The sequence below is a fragment of the Anopheles cruzii genome, chromosome 3 (genome assembly GCF_943734635.1).
Source record: "Anopheles cruzii chromosome 3, idAnoCruzAS_RS32_06, whole genome shotgun sequence".
NCBI lineage: Eukaryota > Metazoa > Arthropoda > Insecta > Diptera > Culicidae > Anopheles > Anopheles cruzii.
The window spans coordinates 40,111,443-40,133,629 of NC_069145.1; the positions used below are offsets into that span (position 1 = coordinate 40,111,443).

The 22,187-nt window shown below is 48.7% G+C and overlaps 3 protein-coding genes across 3 annotated transcripts; 2 read left to right on the top strand and 1 right to left on the bottom strand.

Moving 5' to 3' along the window:
- The first annotated feature begins 1,022 nt into the window (after positions 1-1,022).
- On the top strand, positions 1,023-12,793 carry LOC128275578 (inositol-trisphosphate 3-kinase B-like). Its single transcript, XM_053014129.1, has 8 exons — positions 1,023-1,362; positions 5,020-5,969; positions 10,117-10,293; positions 10,362-10,434; positions 10,882-11,012; positions 11,087-11,227; positions 11,689-11,799; positions 11,896-12,793. The coding sequence occupies exons 2-8, from the start codon at positions 5,097-5,099 to the stop codon at positions 12,451-12,453; spliced, it is 2,064 nt and encodes a 687-aa protein (XP_052870089.1). The 5' UTR covers positions 1,023-1,362; positions 5,020-5,096; the 3' UTR covers positions 12,454-12,793.
- Positions 12,794-14,610: 1,817 nt separating this feature from the next.
- LOC128275759 (cytochrome P450 4C1-like) lies at positions 14,611-17,529 on the bottom strand. Its single transcript, XM_053014370.1, has 5 exons — positions 17,361-17,529; positions 16,069-16,266; positions 15,816-16,001; positions 15,130-15,744; positions 14,611-15,058 (listed from the first exon to the last, which is right to left on the bottom strand). The coding sequence occupies exons 1-5, from the start codon at positions 17,527-17,529 to the stop codon at positions 14,718-14,720; spliced, it is 1,509 nt and encodes a 502-aa protein (XP_052870330.1). The 3' UTR covers positions 14,611-14,717.
- A 2,280-nt stretch (positions 17,530-19,809) lies between these two features.
- On the top strand, positions 19,810-21,735 carry LOC128272578 (cytochrome P450 4C1-like). The gene is made up of 4 exons (XM_053010407.1): positions 19,810-20,368; positions 20,463-20,532; positions 20,617-21,179; positions 21,273-21,735. The coding sequence occupies exons 1-4, from the start codon at positions 19,810-19,812 to the stop codon at positions 21,617-21,619; spliced, it is 1,539 nt and encodes a 512-aa protein (XP_052866367.1). The 3' UTR covers positions 21,620-21,735.
- Positions 21,736-22,187: the final 452 nt, after the last annotated feature.

Consider the following 22,187-nt stretch of genomic DNA (forward strand, 5'->3'; position numbering starts at 1 on the left):
AATGAAAAATGCCCCAAAAAGGGACGCTTTTTGTGTGTTTAACGGAGGCGGTCATTCGATCGTTATTGTATTTTGAGTGAATTGATAATAAACGGCATTCTATACTCTAAATAAATCTTGTTCACTTGTCAAAATCGACTGACAAATAGCAAAGTTATTAAACATTTCATTAGTATGGGTCGTGATGGAACAATCTATATGTAAAGAAAGTGTCTCGAATCGAAACGAATAAATTAGTAGCTAAAGTTGTTAAATTAAGGTTGGAGCATCAATTTGCTACCTATCAAGGTTTTCTCTAAATGTACCCTAGATAAGCCAAATAAAACATAAACAGTACGACATTCGAATCAACAGCAACCCATCCCGAGAATAGCTCTTAAGTCGATTAAATGATCACAGCACATTCAATTCACTTATCGCATTCACCGCATAAGCTTCTCGTGAGCTTTTTCGGTAAGCATGTGCCCACACACACACACAGACACACACGCGGGCGCGCACACAGCGATCAACCCCTTTGGAAGCTTTTCACACCACAGCGGAACCGCGAAGCCCGCGAACCGGCGAGACTAGTGATTGTGCGTACGCGATCGCGTACGTATACAGTTTCCGATCGCCGCGCGCGTGCACCAACACACACACGCACACACCGCGGCTGGCACCGTTTCGCGGCTATCACTGATAATGCGTCGTCGTCGTCGTCGCCGCCGCGCAGTGCGAAGCAAAAGCGACGATCAGCGTCACAAGGCCCGACCGCGCGGTCGTCGAGCGATCGCGCTATTGTTGATATTTCAGTCTAATTCCGAACGTCGACCGCACCGGATGTGCGTCGCGCACGAGTGTAGAGTTTGTGTGTAGCTGTATTGCGAAGGTGATGAAAAGGCACCCTCGGTGCTCCCCATCGAGGCGAGAAGAACGTGAAATCTCGAAGCCAATCTAACGTTGCCGCTCCCCGTGGCGGCGGTCGGCACAGCATCCCAGCCGGGGTGTCGGGTTTACGTTGGCGTTGGTGACCGCGGCACGGAGTGAGAGTGTCTCGGAGTGCGCACGGTGTGTGAATTGGGAGCCGACCAAGTTGTCGGTGGGCGTCGAGCCCCGTTTTTGGGAGCGCAAAACTTTCACTTTGGCCGCCACCGGCCACCGAGCGCAGGAAGCGCGCCAGACAGGACAGGAAAGGCTTTTGGACTTTTGGACTCTCGGTGACTACCGGTTTGTGAGAAGAAGTTGAAGAAACCATCACCAGCAACAGCAGCAACAGCAGCAGCGGCAGCAGCAGAAGCAACTCCCATCTCCGGCGTGAGATAGTGGCGCTAGTCAAGCATGTGATCAAACATCCCCTCAACACCCAACCCCAGTCAGTGTGTACGTAGAGCGACAGCGATGTGTGCTTTTCGGGTGGTTCTCGCGCCCCAACGGCGAATGTGTAGCAAAACATGTCGGTGTGTGTACGTCGGTCTGATGCTGGGGCCCCGATCAGGGGCCGATGGGCCACACCTGAGCGCACGGCGCTAAATATTTGCTCGCTTGCGATTAGGAGCAGCTCTCGGTCGGCCCGGCCAGCCGACCTGGTGCGGCCGAGCCTGTTGCGTCGCAAATAAATCGCCGGGTATCGCCTGTACTGTGGCTATCTCTCGGCCGCATGGAGCTCTAGAGTCGGCTGGCGTTTGGTCGGCGCTTGCTGTTTGGAATTTCGCTCCTCCGAAGGTTGATGCGAGGCGATAAGAAGCTAGGCCCTGGTTCCGGATCGTGTCGATTGGCGGGGTTCATAGGCGTACCTAGTAATCGGAGTGAGACGATGGAACAGTCCGAAGCCGTGGGCCTGACTGGGCCTGAACTCCAGAAACCTTGCCCTGCCACTCACGCCTAGACGGCAGCCGAGACGTTCCTAATCGCTGCCCCGTTTTGCGTTGGCTTCCACACGCAAAACACGTCTCTTGAGGAGGTGGCTCTTGAGCGCTACTTCAGACACATTCCCAGACACGGGCATCCCACGGCCCGCTCGCGCGAAGACTCTGGCGACGCCATGGCCATGAAGATGGTGCCGAAGGTGTGAGTCACCTACCCCCGGGTGCTTGTGGGTTGATGTTGCTTTCAATTTCCGTCCCACGGGAAGCGATTGTTTGTCGGGAAGAATGCCAGGCCCAGTAATGGACTCCGTTCGAAGTCGTTCGTTTTCTAGAGGACGATCGGTTCGGTAAATTAATGGCAGACCCTATGCTGGTTGATTTGCCTGGTGAGGTTGGGGACCGTATGCTAAAGAGTAGCGCCCGCAGTAGAAATAGGGTATGCATATCTAAGCTACGGAACCGTCTAGTGTGGACGTCATCGCAACAACCCCACGTCCAGCTAACCGGAGGCAAACGCCACTACTACGACCTACCACGACCTCAAATGGCGTCAAGATGGGTGTTTTAAATTCCAAAATATTTTAATCGCAGCGTGACGCACACCGAATCACCGGTTCTTCGGTGGTAGGAATTTTATTAGCATCAGCGACACGGCAACCCGTCGAAGCGTGGTCGAAGATGTTGCCCGGGAATCCCGCGTAGCAAGTTAGAAAAACACGCAAGCCGATCTTTGAAAGCGGCAAAGTCCCAGTCCAAGCCCACCGATCCAATCCAGATTTTGCGGCACGATTGACTTGCGTAGTTGAGGATCTACCTCAATTAATCAAGTTTTACGCCACAGCAGATGCTGATGCGGGTGATTAGTGCCGACCCCAACGAGTTGAGTCAACAGCCTCACCTCGGTTCTTACGACCAAGAACACCCAATCCAAGCCCTATCCCGTGCTCCAATCAATCCGTGCCTCGTGCAGTGCCTGGCGACATTCGCGGACATTAATGGACGGTAATGGCGTGCCGCGCGTTTCCAGTTCCTAGCGAGCCGGACGACCGTCGTTTGGTTGGGAAATAATATTTTATTTGCCGGCCCCAACATCGGCGTTACACAATGGCGGCCGCCCCGCTGTAGAATAAATAATCGGCTACAGCACTGGTTGCTGTTGTCGTCATTCCGCCATGCGGAATGCACCGCTGCTGCACTTGCGTGCGTCTGCGTGGAGTTGAGATTTTAATGATGATCGGTAAAAATGTCATCAAGATCGGTTGCGTGCGTGCGTGACGTACGCGTTGGCGGCCGGCGGCGAATCGGTGTCAATCGGGAGCCGAGCTCGAGGGGTGAAGGAATCCACAGTCCACGGCGGCCACAGTTAGAAGCCGCCACGAAACAGCAGGATTCTGCCATTCTCCGGGGTATTCGGCAGCGGCGTGATGCATCGTGGCACCTTTCACTTCACTGACGTGCAATGATTTTCGGCCACCAGCATAATGGCGCGCACATTATTGTGCCCTTTATTGGCGAATGCACACACGGGCAGGACCTCTTTTGTACCGGAGCAGGTCGTATCTCGTCTCGAAATCGATTATACCATTTACGGGGCAATTTCGATGAATTACAATAATGTAAAACTGATGACTGCTGCGGCGGTGGTGCGCTACGGTGCCGGCACTTCTTCGCCACCCCAGTGTGATTACCCTGTTTGGGTGGGGCGGGATGAGGGGGGTGGAAAGGGGTCAGATACGGGGCGAGATGCACCGAGTGCACCGGTACGAACCGGCCCCTGGCTCATCATCCGCGGTATACGAGGGCGGATCAAAAAATTTCGGGGCATTTCCGCGGGCTACGTATATCCGATTTTCGATTTCTTTTGTGGTTGGTTGCTAGTACAAATGTCAGTGATTTATGGTGAAAAGTTTGGCCATTTTGAGCAATCGGTCAATTTTTGACAGCTGTTTAGCTTGGACAAGATTTGGCTCATCATCGATTCCTCTCTTCTTCTCTTCTTGAAGAATCTTTGTCAAATTGTTTGTGAAAAACGAAATTAAGAGGTCAGACGCAATCGAAATGTTAACTGTGGCTTATGGTGAAGATATTACCAAAGATCAAAGATTTTTAGACCAAAAGCAGCGTTTATAGGTTGTTTAAAATTTTCTCAGAGGACCGAGAAGATGTGAACGTCGAAAGGCCAAGTCTGGTCGAATGTGAACAGTTTTGCTTACAGTTTTCTTCGTTTGCTGGGTCGTGGTGCATCATGAGTTCTTGCCAAAGGATAGAACGGTCAATAACGAATACTTCCTGCAAGTTATGCGCAATTCGCCCGAAGCAATCCGTCACAAACGCTCGGATTTGTGAGAAACCCAAAATTGGCTGTCGCGCTCCTGCTAACACATCGTGGTTTCTGCGCGAATTTTTGGCCCAAAAAGGATGCAAAAGCCCCAGCCATTCCCCAGATTTGGCTCTCTGTAACTTTTTCCTGTTGCAAAACCTCAAATTACCGCTTCGTAATCAACTACTTTTGGAGTAGACGAAAATCGATGATGGGCTATTACAGCTTTTAACAGCTTTTAAAAAAATTTACTGATTACTCAAAATAGCCGAACTTTTCACCAAAAGTCACTGACATGTGTTGCAACGTCGAAAAAATCGAAAATCGAATTTAAGTAGTCCACGGAAATCGCAAATATCGCGAAAATTTTTGTACAGACCACGTATAGCCATAGTGGCTCACACCGGCGCGAGTGCTTCAGTTTTCATGCATCAACGCGCGCCGGCCGTCGGTCGCAACCGGTTCCGGGCGATCGACCGACTTCCAAATAAGTCGCCATAAGTACCGCAATAAATTTCTCTCCCGGCAACCGAGGAACGCTCGGGTCCAATAGACGCCCGGTGCTGCAAAAGACCGCAACGGAACCGCCAAACGGGGCCATTTCGACGCCTGATTAGCGTGGAACCCGTGTCGGCGGCCACGCCGCTTATGGAAGTGGTCCCTGGGCCGGGCCGGGCTGGGTGGCTCCTCGGGGTGACTTTTGTCTCTCCCCGGAGACAAATTAACTTCGGAACCGTCCCGCACATCGACATGTTTTGCGCACATACACACACACCCCAGCGGGCCACAACAACATTGTGGACATTATGGCGGACTTTATGGCTCATTCGTTCGTTCGGATGACGTTTCCAGGACTCACATCGGACCCGCGACACAGAAGCGAATCGGAAGCGAACAACTAGTGCACTGAGCGGATCCCCGGCGAAAGGATGCCTATCTGCACGCTGCCGATAGTGACAATCTACGAGGACTTTGACAAGCTGAGCGCGAAGGAGGTGTACTTCACGGAGTCGGGCGACAAGGTGACGGTGAAGCTGCTGCACTTTCCCAACCTGAGCCCCGAGGAGCAGGAACACCTGAAGAACATGTCGGACAGCGGTGACGACGACGGGCACGGCGAGAGCTTCGGTGCAGCGTCGGGTGGCGGCGGCAGTGCGACCAGTGGGGCGCCGGAACCGCCCCGCAACCGCAAGCGATCCTTCGCGCGGAAGCTGTCAAATGATGCGCGCAAAAGCGCAACGTCTTCGCTCGGCGCTCGGCGCAACTCGAAGGACGCCGAGCTGGGGCAGGCGGGCGGGGGCGTACCCACATCCAACCACCCACAGTCGGTGGCCCATCCGTCAGCGCATCACTATCACCATCATCATCACCACTACCACCACCACCACCCGGCCTGTCCGCCACAGCAGACGCAGCCGCCTGGCCACGCTCATCATTATCATCATCACCATCATCATCACCCGGTTGGGGATGTGTCGCCGCCGCAGCTGGTGTCGTCACTGTCGCGTCATCGCAGTCCGGTGGACACGACGAAAGGGCCCCACTATCAGGGCTTGCCGATACTGCACCATCCGTCCCAGGAGGGCGGCGGCGCACTGCTGCGGCACCGACTCAGCACCAACCGGTCGCCCTCACCGAGACTGTCCCCGGCGGCGGCGAGCCTGTGCCCGGGCTACGAGCAGTACCAGATGTCGCTGCTGGAGGTGCCCATGCCACGTGACTACGGCGATGCGTCTAGCGACGATCTGAGCTCCGAGTGGGACTCGGACGTACCGGACATGCGTCACGAGCCGGGAGCGAAGGTAAGCCGTGGCCGCGTGTGTCGGTCGGTGGTTATCGTCGCGGTCCCACGTTGCACGCGCAACTCCTCCCCATGTGGCCCCGCCACATGGCCACGGTCGGCCCATGCTGTGGGGGTGGTGGTGGTTTTCGGTTGCAGATTATGAAACATGACACGGCAAGCGGCGCGACTGGCCGCAGATCCCGGAGAGGTACCCGGAAACCGGATCGATCGACCGGACTGCGGACGTCACGGCGGTTCCGCGCCATGCGTCGATTCCGCGCCATGCGTCGATTACTCGCGGTTGCCTCTCAGTAATCGTTGCCGCATAAAGTAGGGCCTCCGAACTGAAGACCGCTAGGATTCGCGCACACCGTCTGAGGCATTCGTATTAGGCATTATATTAGGTTGGCTAGAAAGTAATTCATTATTTCAAAACGTTATTTAAGATGTTTCCAAGGTTTGCGTCAAATATGCACTGTTTTGTTGACATTTTAAAGGTAGCTTCATAATTCCTCTCTTAAAGTGGTCGTATTCTTCTTCTTCTTCTTATTATTATTTGGCGCTACAACCGCTGAGCGGTCTAATCCTGCACCAGAGACAATCTCTGGATATGCTTTCTGTAACGGTTCGTTTTTACGGGTGGGGTTGTTAGCTCCGCGCCAAGCCCCTGTCACGCTGGTATCGGAAATCGAAACCATGGCCGGCTGCGTGACAGTGACTAGCGTTACCAACTGCTCTATCAGCGTGTCGCTCTCTTATAGAAGTCTTGGTCCTTATTGGCGAAAGACTCTAGAATTCTATTTTCATAATCTTCTCTTGATCCCAAGTTTTTATCACTCTGGAAGTTTTGCAATGTGTGCAAAAGGTGATAATCGCTTGGTGCAAGGTCCGGACTGCACGGTAGATGTATTAAAACTTCCCAACCAAGCCTCCGGAGTTTCTAGCGGGTCACTATAGACGTGTGCGACATTTCGTTGTCCTGATGGAACACCCATTCTGTTGTCCATTTGTGGCCTTTTCTGGTCAATCGCTAGTTTCAAACGGTCCAGTTATTGACAGTAGGGATCTGAATTTAGTGTTTGGCCACACGGAAGCAACTCATAATAAACGATTCCTTTCAAGTCCCATATATCCAGTAGAACCTTCGTGGACGTTAGTTCTGGTTTCATTTGAGTTGCTTCAGCACGCTTAGATCACGATCATTTTCGCACTATATTGTCGTATGTGACCCATTTCTCATCTCCAGCCATCATCCGTTTAAGAAATGGGTCGATTTAATTCCGTTTGACCAAAACTTCACAGATGGAAATTTAATCCATCACTTTTTTGTGTTAATTGGTGTGGCGCCCAAACATCGAGCTTCTTTGTGAATCCAGCTATGCGCAAATGGCTTAAAACTGTCTGATGGTTAATCTTTAGCTCCTGACCGATGCTCTGATTACTAACATGTCGATCAACTTTGATTATTTCTGTGATTTTATTTCGACATTTTCGACGATGGGTTTGCCTGTGCGAGGTACATCTTTTCTGACCTGACCCCAAGAAAACCAGACAATTGTAATGAGTTTTCTCTTTCTTGACTTTTATTGTTCAATGTTATTTATTGTGAAATAAACCCATAACAACAAGCGTAAACTTGAAATTGTTTGATCGATACTTTACCAGATATCGATCACAACCATCGCCATCTACGGAACAAATAAGGGATTCCTTTTTAGCGAACCGGTTCACCGGTTCCCAGATGATTCATTCGGCGTGGTCCGTGTTTGACTAAAAGCTTCACGTCATCGATTGGGCGATTGTTTCGTAGAACGCCGACGCAGTTTCTTGCTAGTCAACAGGCGCTGCGCTTTCGTCAGCGTTGTGACGCAAACGTCCGCCACGCGATCACTCTCCATTACTCCACGCTGGAGCGGAGAAGTTTTTGGGAGAAACGTTGGGATTTCCCCTTAAAAAACTGCTTTACTGCTGAAAAAAAGGTTCCAAATCCAGCGTCCAGCTGGAGATAGTTTCTATACGCTGTGGTGCGGCTTCGTGCATGACATTTGGCATGACGATGAGATGATCCTATTCTTGCCGTCAATCTACGCAGGAGCGCAGCAGCACGTAACGAGCTCCCCTTGCCTTCTTCTGGAACGGCTGTCGTGGGCCGTCGTTCGTATGTCTCAATTCATTACAATTGAATGAATGTAAAGAGTTATGGCGTCGATTTCCATCGGCGACCCAACGGTCGCCGGTGTTTGAGCGCCAGGGCACGTACCGGACACGTGACGGGCTGTGGTGACGGCGGCGCGCAAACGGCGCGTTGCAGAGCGCATACGCTGGTCGTGCACCGGTTTTCCGGATTAACTAAAACGAAACAGACTCAACTGCGTCGCTTTCTAAAGCGTGTGTGACATATCCCGTCAGATTGGGCCAGAGCTCGCGGCTCTGGAAGCGGCTCGCAGGTGGTCGCCAAACAATCGACGCTCACGACCCGGGTCCGCTGTTTGTTTTGGGCGGTTCGGTAGGCTAACGAGCTGGCGGCCCATCAAAAGTAGCCCCGCCAAACCCGTCAAAGCCGGCCTGAAGTAATTGATGTGACATTATGTACGCACGATTTCCGCGCCGGAATCAGCCGGAACGGCGCAAAATGTCAGCGCGCGACGGTGCGCCCGGGCACGAAATGTGATAGGCCCGCGCCGCGACGTTGGTTTACGTAACGGAGCCGTAACGGCGGTGGTGTCAGCTTCGAAAGAAATTGGCCTCGTCGGAAGGCGCTAATGGGAACGCCAACGCCGGCTGTTCGGCCGATCGTGTGTCGTAATGCCCGAAGAACCGTTCCGCTGATACGCGATAGTGGCCGGCTGACTGAGTTCTCGAACTCCGAAACCGAAACCAGCCCGGCGATCAGGTAATCGGTCTGGCCCGGGTTCTGCCTCAATTGGGCCGCAGCTGATTGTGTTGCATCCGCGGCGGCCCACCACCGCCGGTAATTAAATCGGGCCGGGCGGTTCCGCCGGCCACGGTTGAGCGGTGTTTGCGTTCGGCGCGTTCGAATTGCGCGTGAGTTCGCGCTTGACATTGCGGTTATTATTAGTATGCATTCCTTCCTGGGGCTCGGCCGAAGCCCCTGTAGTGCTTTGCGGTTAACCAGAACTAGAACACACTAGCAAGAGAAAGAGCGAGAAAAAATAGAACTAGAGACAGTATTAAGTTGATGCACTAAAACAACATTCCGATTGTTTGGGTGCGATTTGCGCCGGTTTCTGATTCCGAATGGGAACTCTTCTTAATGGCCGAGGGTTGTATCCTGCATCATGTTCGATCATGATAAGCGGTACTGTGTGTGCCAATTAGTACTGTGTGTGCCACTAGTGCCACCAGCTATACGAGGTCTGTTCAAAAAGTGTAGCTATTTTGTGGTGTTTCGAAACATATTTATTTATTCATGAATATTTATTTTGTTCCCTTCAAAGTGATCCCCATCAGATGTTATACAGCCGTGCCAACGTTTTTAAATCCTTTGCTTTCGGATTGCTTCGCGCAAATTACACATAACTCATGATGCACCACGCCCCTTCCATTCGGCTGATTGAGCTTTGGTTTCCACGTCATAACCATAAACCCATGATTCGTCACTAGTTATGAGCCTCTGGAGTAAATTTGGGTCGTCGTGGACAGGGTCCAACAGCTCCTTAGCAACTTTAATGCGATGTTGGTTTTGGTTGAAACTAAGCAATTTTGATACGAATTTCTCGGTGACCCGTCTCATATCCAAATCATTGGTAAAAATAGAATGGCACGAGCCAATCTATAAGTTTGGGTGCTCAGCAACTTCTCTAACGGTGATTCGACGGTTGGTTAATACTGTTTTCCTCACTACATCGATGTTTTCGTCTGTTGTTGACGAGCTCGGGCTTCCGACACGCTCTTCATCGTTCACACAAAATTTCATATAGATAGCTTTTTTGGAACAGACAATAATCGAAGATGGGGCAAAACACGTCCAAGTAAAACAGTTGTCAAAAATTAACTGACTGTTGGTCAAACTTGTTGGCACAAGTGAGAGACATGAGTATCGAAAATGGAATATACGCAACCAGCGGAAATTCACGACACTTTTCATGCCGGTGTTCGAAACGCGACTGAAACTCACCGACATTTTTTGTGCCTCTGTTTCACAGCCGTCCGGATGGCGCAAGCTTCGCAACATCGTCCAGTGGACGCCATTCTTCCAGACGTACAAAAAGCAACGCTATCCCTGGGTGCAGCTAGCGGGCCATCAAGGAAACTTTAAGGCGGGCCCCGACCAGGGCACGGTGTTGAAGAAACTCTGCCCCAAGGAGGAAAAGTGTTTCAAGGTAAGTGCCGGTGTGACGTCACTCGGGCATTCATCGACCGAACCCAACCGTTTCCGCCCAATTCACAGGTTCTGATGAAGGACGTTTTGCGACCGTATGTGCCGGAGTACAAGGGACAGGTGAACAGCGAAGATGGCGAATGTATCCTTTTCGAATGCGCACCGATCGCACATAGGTGTTCCGATCCTACTACCGTTGGTGGTTGCCCTTGTTGTTTGGCTGGCTTGCCAATTGCCAATTTTCTCCCATGCACCCCGCGGGACTTACGCGGGTGTAAACAATAGTTAGCGATGCAGTGCGAACGGAGCTGAGAATGGAGTACCGTGCACGCAGAGAATGTGGTGCATCGCTGATGTGTCTGGTTGCATTAGCGTGCGCAGTAGATTTCCGTTCCCTTTCCGTTCCGTGCGATCGGGCGGTGTGATAGCTGGGAATCGCTGTGGTAGCTAGGAATCGTCAACTATATTGTGTACTGTTCTGTATTTCTTTTGCCTTTTAGTTAGAATACACAACACAGGGAAAGGGGTTCATTTTATTAAAAGTCCCAGCCAAATTTCCTTAACCACATTTCACCTTCGCAACCTTCAGCAACATATATTCAGTTGCAGGATTTACTCAGTGACTTTTATCAGCCGTGCGTGATGGATTGCAAAATAGGTGTCAGGACCTACCTGGAGGAGGAACTTTCCAAAGCCAAAGAGAAGCCGAAACTGCGCAAGGTAACGTAAGCACTGCGAAAGCCCCTGCTCCCTTTGCGCCATTTTACCGTCTCCATCGCCGGTTTGTTTTGCAGGACATGTACGAGAAAATGATACAAATAGATCAGAACGCTCCCACCGATGATGAGCATCGCGCAAAGGGTGTCACGAAGCCACGCTACATGGTCTGGCGGGAAACTATCTCCAGCACGTCCACGCTTGGATTTCGAATAGAGGTAAGGCATGGTCGTTCTCTCACGGCTCATCAATCATCCGACTGTCGGTGCCGGTGCCTTGCTCACCATCGTAGTTCGAACAGGATGTATACCCAGACACACCAGGCTGCCCGTTGCTAGTTTCTGTTTTCCCAATACGCTATGTGTAACTTATCATCAGTTCTCGCTCAAACAGATGATTCTGTCGATCGATTCGAATGCTTAACAATCCAGTTGATTGTCTTTAGCGGGAGCTGACTCAACTTTGCGCCGTTTAAAACTCATTATCGAACCGAATGGTTCGTGACATAAGTGAAAAATCTTTCATCTTTAGCTCGGCTTTTGGCCCTGTTAAGCGGCGGTTGAACATAGGGAGAGAGAAATAGAAACCACATCTCGGCGTTACAAACTTCAGTGACAGCCAACCCTAATGACCACCTTGTTCTTTTGCCATTACGATAATGAAAATTTCCACATTTTAGGGCATCAAAAAGAGCGATGGAACGAGTTCGAAAGATTTCAAAACAACCAAATCACGTGATCAGATCTGCGAAGCGTTCCGCGAGTTCATCGAAGATTTTCCGCATGCAATGGTAGGTTCGATAAAAAACAGAAAAAAAAGAACTATGACGACTGTGAGCTCGTCTCGATATACGTGCTAATTGATTGATCATGTTCTCACATCGCAGCCCAAGTACATACAGCGATTGAAGGCGATCCGGGCGACACTGGAGTATTCGGAGTTCTTCAAGAGCCACGAAGTGATCGGAAGCTCGCTGCTGTTCGTTCACGACCGGCACAAGGCGAGCGTATGGCTGATCGATTTCGCAAAAACCGTCGCCTTGCCCGAGAGCGTGGCGATCACGCACGATGGCACGTGGAAGGTGGGCAACCACGAGGATGGCTACCTGATCGGCATCAACAACCTGATCGAGATCTTCAGCGAAGTGCACGACCGCCAGACACTGCAGTCGCTAACCGAGCGGATACCGAGACTTTCGTTGCCAGACGACAGCAACGGCATCGGCGAAACCGCACCAGATGCGCATTTCGAGTCGCGCAAAGCCAACAGTGATATTTCCACGGCCGGCTCACCCACTACTTCCGACCGGTGCAGCAGCGAAACACTCAGCTGTTTGAACAACAATAACTACGACTGCAAGGCGACGGAAGAGGCACCGGTCGTCACGCCCAGCGTACCGGACGGTTCGGTCCTGCGAGACTGTCTTGGGTCGAACTCGAGTTAAGCAGGCGAAAGCAGGCCAACCCGCTGGCAATCTGCACGGCAGCGTTCCGGCAGCTAAAACAACAATAAACGACTGATTCATCCAGGGAAGAGTGAGAAGCGTCGATTGGTCAGTAATGTGATCGTTAAGAGGGTGCCCAATCGGTGACGCATAGCACAACAGAACACAACACTATTGAGGAACGGATCCTTCGCCGCCCCTCAGCATAGATATTGCCGTTTGCTGTCGATAACAGTTGCAGTAGAGAGAAAGAGAGAAAGGGAGAGAGATGGTTGTTTATTTATCAAAACACTGTATCACACAACCAACAGCCTAAGTAATTTTAAAAGCTATGTAGCGTACGAGTACGATGTAAATTAATTTAGTATGGTATACGTTAATAGATACATCTGATGATGATTCCTTTTACAGCGGATTTTTAAACAGTGCGTTTTGTAAATGATTCCAGATTCGGAACAGCCAGCCAGGTTTGTATAAAAGTGAATGCCTTCAAGCAAAACCTCTACCCAATGGGAAGAATTGATTGAAAAATCTGTTTAAATATCAATGCTACTGCATAATTTTAACGATTTTCACTCGATATAAGTATTTCACTGTACCAAAACTTTAAATTTCACCAGTGTCTTGAGGCGGTTCGTGGGCGATTGGGTATCATTGTTTCGGTGGTATCGTGTCCAACAAATAGCATGGGGATTATGTGATCATTTTTGAGTATTGACGGTCTGTAAAACATCTTCACAAGCCCCAATGTGCAGTCCACATTTATACAATAACCAACCCTTTTGTATTCGATTCATACATGATGGGAAGATAGCAAGTTTCGTACGATTACAGTTCAATTCGCAAAGATAAAGCCGATTATTGAGCAAACGTTTTTCCTCTTGACGTACTCTTCTCAGTCACAGACAGCATGCACAAACAACGTAATCAGCCTAAAGTTAGGCAAACGCAACACGCGAAGCTCTCCGGCACTCACAGCATCATTTAAATGGGCACAACGGAACCACGGGCAAGATTTAATGTTGCAGAACATCAGAGTCCTCTTGCTGACCATTCGACCGCCGAAACAAAGTAGAACAGACTCAACGAGAACGAATGACATAGCAGCTTGCACAGCAATATGTGTATGCTTTGTTTTGGGGCCAGCCGAGCATTATTCTGCCAAAAACATTTTCCGCTGCTGAAACAAATAATGCTCTTTGCATATGGGTCAAACCAAGGCAGGACGCGCTGTCCTGGCTTGGTCTAGCCACACTTTGCTGGATCGGAAAAGGGAGGAAGGGCACCAGGAGCAAGGCGAGAGGGCAGCACAAAAACAGTTATAAATACAAGGGTTGGCCGGGTTGGAAACGTAGAAAATAAAGGTTCTGTGCTGTGCGTTTCCACGTCTTTCTATAAAGGACCGCTTCGGGCATGCCCATGCCCCAACGTATTACTCTCTGTCATAAAAAATATGCTTAAATCTTTGTTCATAGCTCTATCATCAGTTTTATCCTCTCTTCATTAATTATGATCATTGAAAAGAAAAACGTGAATAGCGGTTAAAACTCTGCACATACTTATATTACGCTTAGTTGCTGAGCCTTATTTACTAATAATCTTCTTTTGGCGCTACAACCGCTGAGCAGTCTTGGCCTGGCACCAGAGACAATGTTAATCTCTGATGCTCTTTTGTAACATTTTATTTTTTACGGACGGGATTGTTAGCCCCGCGTCAACCTCCCTGTCACGCCGGTATCGGGAATCGAAACCATGGCCGGTTGAGTTACAACCGATCCCGGGATTCGAACCACGGCCAGCTGCGCTGACAGCGAAGAGCGTTACCGACTGCTCTATCAGCGGGGATATTTACTAATAATAGTCCCATTTTATTTTGATGAAATATTTATTTATTTAAATTTTTACATAAAAATTTACATTTGTTACACTCAGTTCAAAGGTACAAGTTACATGTCGTAATAAAGTGCATCGGTTATATCCTCAGGATAATTTTGATAAGCCAGATTGGTGAGAATCCTTTAGAAAAACGTTTAGTACAGTCACAAATATTTACACCAAGCTTCACCTGACTTGTGATTCATATTCTTTTTATTGGTATTTCTTATTTTAAGCTAATCAATTAAACATGTTTTGGGAAGAAGTTTAAATTCGTAAGACTTGAGTGTCAGATACACGTTACTTACAAAATACCAGTTTAGCAAATAGTTTGTCCTTTGCATCCTAACCTTTTTATTGAGATTGATTGTAATCTTATTCTAAGCTTGTCACCTTTCTTCAATGGAAACAAGACACCCGTTCATTATTCTTAAAATTATTGCGAAGTTAAGGGTCAAATCTTCCATTTTCAACGATGTCTTGAACCGGTAGTTTCGTACCAGATGGGCGATGAGAATTTTCATCGACAGCCAGGCGTATCGGATGCCGATACAGTTTCGTGGTCCTCCGCTAAACGGCAGGTACGCATACGGATGGCGAGTGGCCACTTTCTCCGGAAGGAAATTGTCCGGATTGAATTCATTCGCGTTCGGACCCCAGATGCTTGTATCACGATGAATCATGTAGATTCCAAGAACGACGCTGCTTCCCTTGGGAATGGTGTGTTTTTCTACAAAGTGAATATTCAAAATATTAGGAATACGCAGAATGTGGACCCACTCGAGGTAAAGAGCTACTTACCGTCGAGTTTTACATCCTCCGTGCATTTTCGGCCTATTAGAGGGCCCACGGGAAACAGTCTCATCGTTTCCTTGCAAACCATCTCGGTGTAGACGAGGTTGTTGGTATCCTCGATGGAGACCGGTTTGGTTTTGTCGGGACAAACGGCCATAACCTCTTCGTACACCTTTTCCTGCACCTCTGGATACATTGCCAGCATTAGGAGCAGGTTAGACATTGTTGTCGCAGTGGTATCGTGCCCAGCCACGACCATGGTATCAATGTGATCCTTGATGTGTTCCTCCGTCAGGCTTGGGTTGCTCTTGGCCAAATCGTTGAGATTATCAACAAAATTCTGCGGTGGCTTCCTTTCGAAAGTATCTGTCACTGACAATGGTTTCGTTTGCTTCGATTCCTGTTTGAGCTCTCGCATCAAGTCGTTAGACATGCTTTTGATTGTATTGATGCATTTAGTTTCGACTTTAAAGTCTCTAGTAAAGCTATATAGGAACTGTGGGTAACGCTCGATTGAAAGCATTCGCTTAAAGACGAGCGAAAAGAAAGTTTCGAGACTGTGCAAGTAATCATCGGCTTCGTTGTGCCCTTGGGTGTTCATGTCTTTTCCGAAGGATGTTCCTGTTTAAAGCGAATTCAATCAATAAATGCGTATGAAGTTTCGTTAAAGTAACACGTTAAGTTCTACGAACCGAATATAGAATCGATGGTGCATTTAGCGATGTGGAGATGCAGATCCATTTCGCCTTGTCCTACAAACTGTCGTAACTTGTCCACCATTATGAAGTCCTTCGCGTTGAAAATATCAACGAAACTGGACAGCATCGAAGGACTGAAGGATCGGTTCAACAGTTTTCGTTCAATCTTCCACGCGTGGTCTAATGGAGAGAAGCGTTCACCTTAGCCTAATTTGATTACGTAGACAAGATTTAAATACCCGTTTACCAGGTGCAGCAAACAGCCCTTTGATGATGTAGAAAAATTTGTATTGATCCATTTTGTTCAACAAGTGAGGCGAGTTGAGAACTGTCTGAAAATAGTCGGGGTTGTCCTTGATGCCTATCATAAGTATCGGACCCATCCAGAGTCCGACCGGTGATTTGTATCTCGGGGCGTATCGGTCCAGGACTTGCAAAATATTTTCTGCACGACAGAGTTAGACGGAGTATGAAAAGTGGTAATCAGACAAAGTAAATAGTATATTGTAAAACGATAAAATGTTAAATAAACACCAAACCTTTCGAAAGCGCCTTAATAGTAAAAGAAATTATATACAATAGTTATCTGATCTAAGAATGAATAGTCAGATTCTACCCACTACTCAACGACTGTTTAAAAAATCTGCATGTACAGGTCGCCGTTTGATATAATTTGAAGTTTTGATATTTTTCATTGTTCATGATTATTTTAATAGTTGATATTTATATCCACGTAATCACCTATCTCAGGAAATACAAGTGTCTTTAACTTTGAATGCACCGAAATAAGTCAAGGGCAGACGATCGAAGAGACCAAGACGAAGTTTACGGCTCTAGAGCTAGTGAACATTTTTGAAGCTAAAACGGTTGTCAGAAGCGTTGATTTGCTAAATTCTTGACCACACGGAAAAATATTTGATTACACTGATAATTAGTACTAAGATACGCATAAAATGTGTTGCAAGCGTGGGAAACAAGATATAAGCAGGAGCAGGATTGCTTTCCGATAGTACCAGCTGCCAATAGTTAGTTCAAAACGGTCAAAACATAAGAAAAATATAAAGATTTTCAACGTAGCTACTTTGACACATTCAGATCGAATGAAATTAAAATAGAATGTGTGGCAACCTAATGCACAAAGAACCGATCTAGTCTGAAAAAGCATAACTCTGATTTGTGCTAAGTTATTCAAATATACTTCGATAGACTGTGGTTTTACTATTGCACTTTAAACCAATATTAAGAACAAAGTTGCACAAATTAGGCTGAACTTGCGATAGATACTAAAATTGTAGAAGATACTCTTGCCTATAATTGTTCTTTGTATTAGTAATTAAATTAAAATGATTACACAGTTTTTTAATCACTGCCTTCGGGAGGCTGATTTTGCATCACGCTCAAGAACAGATCAGCGCGCAAACAGCGTTTGTTTATGGTGATAAATTAGCACTTCACAGCACATATTATATTAACCGTCGCTGTCACCATCGTCAAACGGCGATTTGTAAGGACCCTGATTGATGTATGTTGAAGCCGTACCTCCACTTTTTTTCCCAAACAACAGGTACACATGACCCAGCAACGGCAATGCCACCGGGCCATCCATCGTCGCTGCCGCGGCATAGAATTTGCGCCTTTTCCATCGTACGCCCAGATAGGCGGCCAGCAACAATGTAGCACAGCCGTACACTAGCCACTGCTGTAGCATGTTTGTGCGCGTAAAGTCACTAGCGCATATCCCTAGCACGGACTGCGAAAAGAAGGGCACAGAATGGATCACGGGTTCACTAGCAGCAACAGCACCACGTATCACCGTCCTATGAGGTTCGCCGAGAACTGACCGGGGTGGTCAGCGACGAACCTCAATTTATAGACCCACGCCATTGGAAAGGCTCCGGGCAGGGTTCTTGAGAGAAGTGCGCGAGCGCGAGCATGGGGTGCTCACTGATGATGGCAGCCCAGCTGATCCGATCAACCTTTCCTTGAAATCGCACTCGTAAAAGCACACTTTTACTGCCGCGTTTACTTGCGATCGGGTCCGCTGGAAGACGGTACAAAGGGCGCCGCACGCGGGAATACAATTAAAGAGTCGCGCTGGAAGGCGATACGATCGCCCGACGGATTGCTTGCGTTCCTCCCCGCGCCGAGGATTGTCGAATAATCTCACGCCCTTACACTAATTTCACGGCGGATCCAATTGTACAATGGGAGAAATTCTCGAGACACGTAAACGCGCGCCCGCGAAATTTGCATTGTTTTGCATGGCGGACTGCTAATTACTTCCTGGTGTTTAACATAGATTTTTTACACACGGAATGTTGTTGCGTTACAATTGAGACTATGTTAAGCGACTAGACATATGGCACTTTCCTAACGGCGATCGATGATAATGCCTCTCTCATCGCTTTTTTATGCTTAGAGTCTCAAATGCTATTGAAATCGTATTCGCATAAATATTCCCAAGAGATGTTTCCATTTCTCTCGATTAAATCGACACAATACTAGAGCATTGGTGTTCATCTCCGGAAGCGGAGGCAAATTACAAGATAATTTTGCCTGTATGACCGCCATGTAAATAAAGGTACAGAATGGCGAATAAGGTTTGCCATAAATTTCGCACTGTGACACAACTTTGCGGTTTGCGGCCCCTTAGCTAGGAGCTTCGAATAGCGAAAATCAAGAAAGGAAGTCTCGTGCCCATAAAAAAATTGTTTACACCTTGTGGCGGATGAAACTGTCAATTTGCCAATACCGGCCACAAATCTTGAGTACTATAATCAATGTGTGCCCGGCCAGCGTTTAACCTTTCGATCACATTTTCATCAACCACACGTTTGCCGTGAAGCAATAAACTGTAGTTCGCTGCGAAAGCGCGTGTCGGTAACGTTTTGATTGCTATTTACCGACGAGTGCGCTGCAATGTGCTGAAAATGTTGTTGTCGATTCACTTTGTGTCTCCAAAAGTCGCACATTCATATCGCACATCTCGCACAGAAGCATAAAATCTAGCACGTGCTGGACCCCGTAATAGGATAAGGCGAGAGAGAGAGAGAGAGAGGATTACGCTGCACTTCGGGTCTATTTATTTACAGTGCTCCGAAGTGTTGTAATATCAGCACAGTATTGAAAATAACATACACTGTGGTCGCTGATGTGACAGACGATGACATTTAATTTTGCGGGAAACTCGGCCTTCTTTAACTCGGACACCTTGTAGACTCTAATTACTGAACCCTTACCCTTGACTCTTCCATTTCTTAGCAAAATTTCCAAATAGTGCTCCTTTTCGCTGGATGACCGATGCTTTCCCTGGATTGAATCCACTGCCTGTTGCTGGTAGTGGAGTATTGGTAGTTCGATGCACCGTTATCCAGACCATTATTTGGACTACCAAGACCGCTCATGCACCTGAAGGTTCCCGCTAAATTCAGTCCAGTTTATGGTTCCTTAGTTCAATAGTTTTGAAGACGTGTGTAACGACTCTTGATAAATAAACAAAATTATTAAATAAATAGTTCTTAATGGGATTCCAAACACTGAACAGTGCAACTCTGATAACTTTGCCTCACCGAAAGCGAAGATGCAATAGTTGACCTGTTCGAAACACTTCGTCGCGAACCCGTTTTCCCACAGTACCTGGCCCGATTAATTGCCCGACTTGCCGCAAACTTTAACGTGCCAATAAGATCGCATGAGAGGACACAATACCGATGGTGTCAGTCAAAGCCCGCCGAATAGCCCAGCGGGCTCAGAAAGTGCGCCGTCACCAAGGCCACCGTGCGGCGAAACCATAAAGCCCCGAGTCGGGAGTATAAGGAAGCATTCCTGCGAAACGAGACAATAATGATCCATAAGGTACCGTAAAATACGGGGCCGATCGGAGGAAGTGATGCGATCTATAAAAACGGCGACACGCCGTCCATTGCTGTCCAGTGTGAGGTGATTGACGAGACGTCTTCCCGTTGTGGCTGGCTACATCCCGCGAGAAATGATTGCCAGCGTTGGGTTAGTTGTGGCTGGACTGCTGCTGCTGCTGCTGGTGGTATGTTGGATCGGTTGGCGACTAAAGCGGTGGAAGCACTATAGAACTTCCAGCGAGCTGGATGGGCCCCCGGACTTCCCGCTAATCGGCAGTGCCCACATGTTCGTCGGCAAAAGTACCGAGGAGCTGTTCGAGTGCATCAACGACATCTCCAAAACGTACCGTTCACCCTGCCGCGTGTGGCTCGGTCCGAAGTTGTTTGTGTTCATTGATAACGCCGAAGATCTGCAGACGGTGCTGACGTCTGGCGATTGTCTGGAGAAGGCCGATGTGTACCGGTTCTTCCAATGCGAGCAGGGCCTCTTCTCGGCTCCGGTGGCCGTTTGGAAGACGCACCGGAAACACCTTACGCCGTGCTTCAACTCGAAGATTCTCGCCAGCTTCATGGCGGTGTTTAACGAAAAAAGTGCAGTGCTAGTGGACCGACTGCGGTTGCATGTGGGACAGCGCACCCTGTTCAATGTCTACGAGTACATTGCCAAGTGTACACTGGACATGGTTTGTGGTGAGTGTGGAATCTCCTGAAGTCGTTCAGAAGCATCAGAATGATAACGGTTCCCTCCTAACCACGAACTCCGTTGATCCTTCATAACCCTCAGCAACGACACTGGGAACTGACATGAACCTCCAGAACGAGGAGGGAGACGAGTACATAAATGCGATCGAAAAGTACGTAAAGCGACATGGTCGACTGCGTTTCTTGGGTGATGTGATTTTCAAAACTATATGTGTTTTTCTTTTCTTGCCGTAAAGAGGTTCGGAACTGTTGAACCACCGGCTGCTAAAAGTGTGGCTTCATCCCGATCTGATCTACCGGATGACGCACTACTACCGGGAGCAGAAACAGTGCTACGCCACGGCCTATAAAATGTCACGCAAGGTGCTGGCTCTACGCAGCAACGAACTGCGAGAGATTCGAGAAGGCAAAGGCAAAAAGTCCACGGATCACCGCGATCCCGAGAGCGGTCCATACCGGAAGCCGCAGATCTACATCGACCAGCTGTTCCGGCTGGCCGGCGACGCCGGGGATGTGTTCAGCGACAGTGCGATCAAGGACGAAATCGACACAATCATACTGGGGGGCAACGAAACGTCCGCTCTGACCCTTTCGCATGTCGTCCTAATGCTGGCCATCCACCAAGAAGTGCAGCAGAAGCTCTACGAGGAGATTGTGGACGTGTTGGCGGGGTGCTCGGAGGTGCTGATCGATCACCTACCTCGTCTGACCTACATGGAGATGGTGTTGAAGGAAACGATGCGCCTTTATCCGGTTGGACCGCTAATCGCGCGTCAATGCACGAACGATACCCAGATTTGTAAGTAACGCAAATCGGCGTAGTTACCGACCAACGGGCAGGCATGTGGAGTAACTGATTATTCCTGTTTCTTACTTGTACACTTCAAAATAGCGACCACCATCATTCCCAAAGGAGTTACCGTGGTGTTGGGGATTTTCAATATCCAGCGAAACCCGCAACACTGGGGCCCAACACCGGACAAGTTCGAGCCGGAAAACTTCAGCCCCGAGCGGATCGGTGACAGGCACCCGTACTGCTTTTTGCCGTTCAGTGCGGGGCCGCGCAACTGCATCGGCTACCGATACGGGTTGATGTCGATGAAAGTGATGCTTTGCACGCTGCTGACGGCGTACCAGTTCTCCACCGATCTGACGATGGACCAGCTGACATTGAAGCTGAATACTACGCTAAAGATTGCTAACCGGCCCATGGTACGCGTCGTGGCGCGCCATCAATAAACCATAACGAATTCGGGAGTAACTGTTTCCTAGAACCGTGTCAGAGCCGGTTTAGCCGGAGTGTTTGTTACTATAGGGTGATCCACCTAGTGTTTGTATCTTGAACTACCGATTACTTGACTTTCGAAAGGTCATTCTGGTCAGGTCTTCATCTTCATTCTGGTAATTTAATAAAAACTGTGACACTTGCGAAAAAGGACGCCTATACGCTTGCAGAGTCTTGAGAAATGCAAAAAACTTATTTCCAAAGTGGTTAATCTTCAAGCAGAACTGTCGTATTTGGGGCTGGCGGAAAATCCACACGTCGTGCAAGAGAAGCCAATGCACTCGCCAACGAGTGACTGTTTGTTGTGGCGGTTTTGGTCTGGCGCCATCATCGGCTCATTTTTCTTCGAAAATTAAGAATGGAACTTGGCAGACACTTGGTTTCAACTAGACGGCTGTATGTGCCATACAGTGCCGGAATCCATCAACTTTGAAAAAAAAAAACAAGATGGACCACCCTGTCGAACATACAGCCAAAACATGAAATGATTCAACGGCTAATCGCCGGCGGCAACTCCGTTGA

Coding starts and splice junctions, on each gene's coding strand:
- LOC128272578 (XM_053010407.1), top strand. CDS start 19,810: ATGATTGCCAGCGTTGGGTTAGTTGTGGCTGGACTGCTGCTGCTGCTG. Junction 20,533..20,616: donor TACATAAATGCGATCGAAAA/GTACGTAAAGCG, acceptor CTTGCCGTAAAG/AGGTTCGGAACTGTTGAACC. Junction 21,180..21,272: donor CACGAACGATACCCAGATTT/GTAAGTAACGCA, acceptor ACTTCAAAATAG/CGACCACCATCATTCCCAAA.
- LOC128275578 (XM_053014129.1), top strand. CDS start 5,097: ATGCCTATCTGCACGCTGCCGATAGTGACAATCTACGAGGACTTTGAC. Junction 10,294..10,361: donor AGGAGGAAAAGTGTTTCAAG/GTAAGTGCCGGT, acceptor CCCAATTCACAG/GTTCTGATGAAGGACGTTTT. Junction 11,800..11,895: donor AAGATTTTCCGCATGCAATG/GTAGGTTCGATA, acceptor CTCACATCGCAG/CCCAAGTACATACAGCGATT.
- LOC128275759 (XM_053014370.1), bottom strand. CDS start 17,529: ATGCTACAGCAGTGGCTAGTGTACGGCTGTGCTACATTGTTGCTGGCC. Junction 16,267..17,360: donor GTTTGGGAAAAAAAGTGGAG/GTACGGCTTCAA, acceptor TCTGTCGTGCAG/AAAATATTTTGCAAGTCCTG. Junction 16,002..16,068: donor AGGGCTGTTTGCTGCACCTG/GTAAACGGGTAT, acceptor TCTCTCCATTAG/ACCACGCGTGGAAGATTGAA.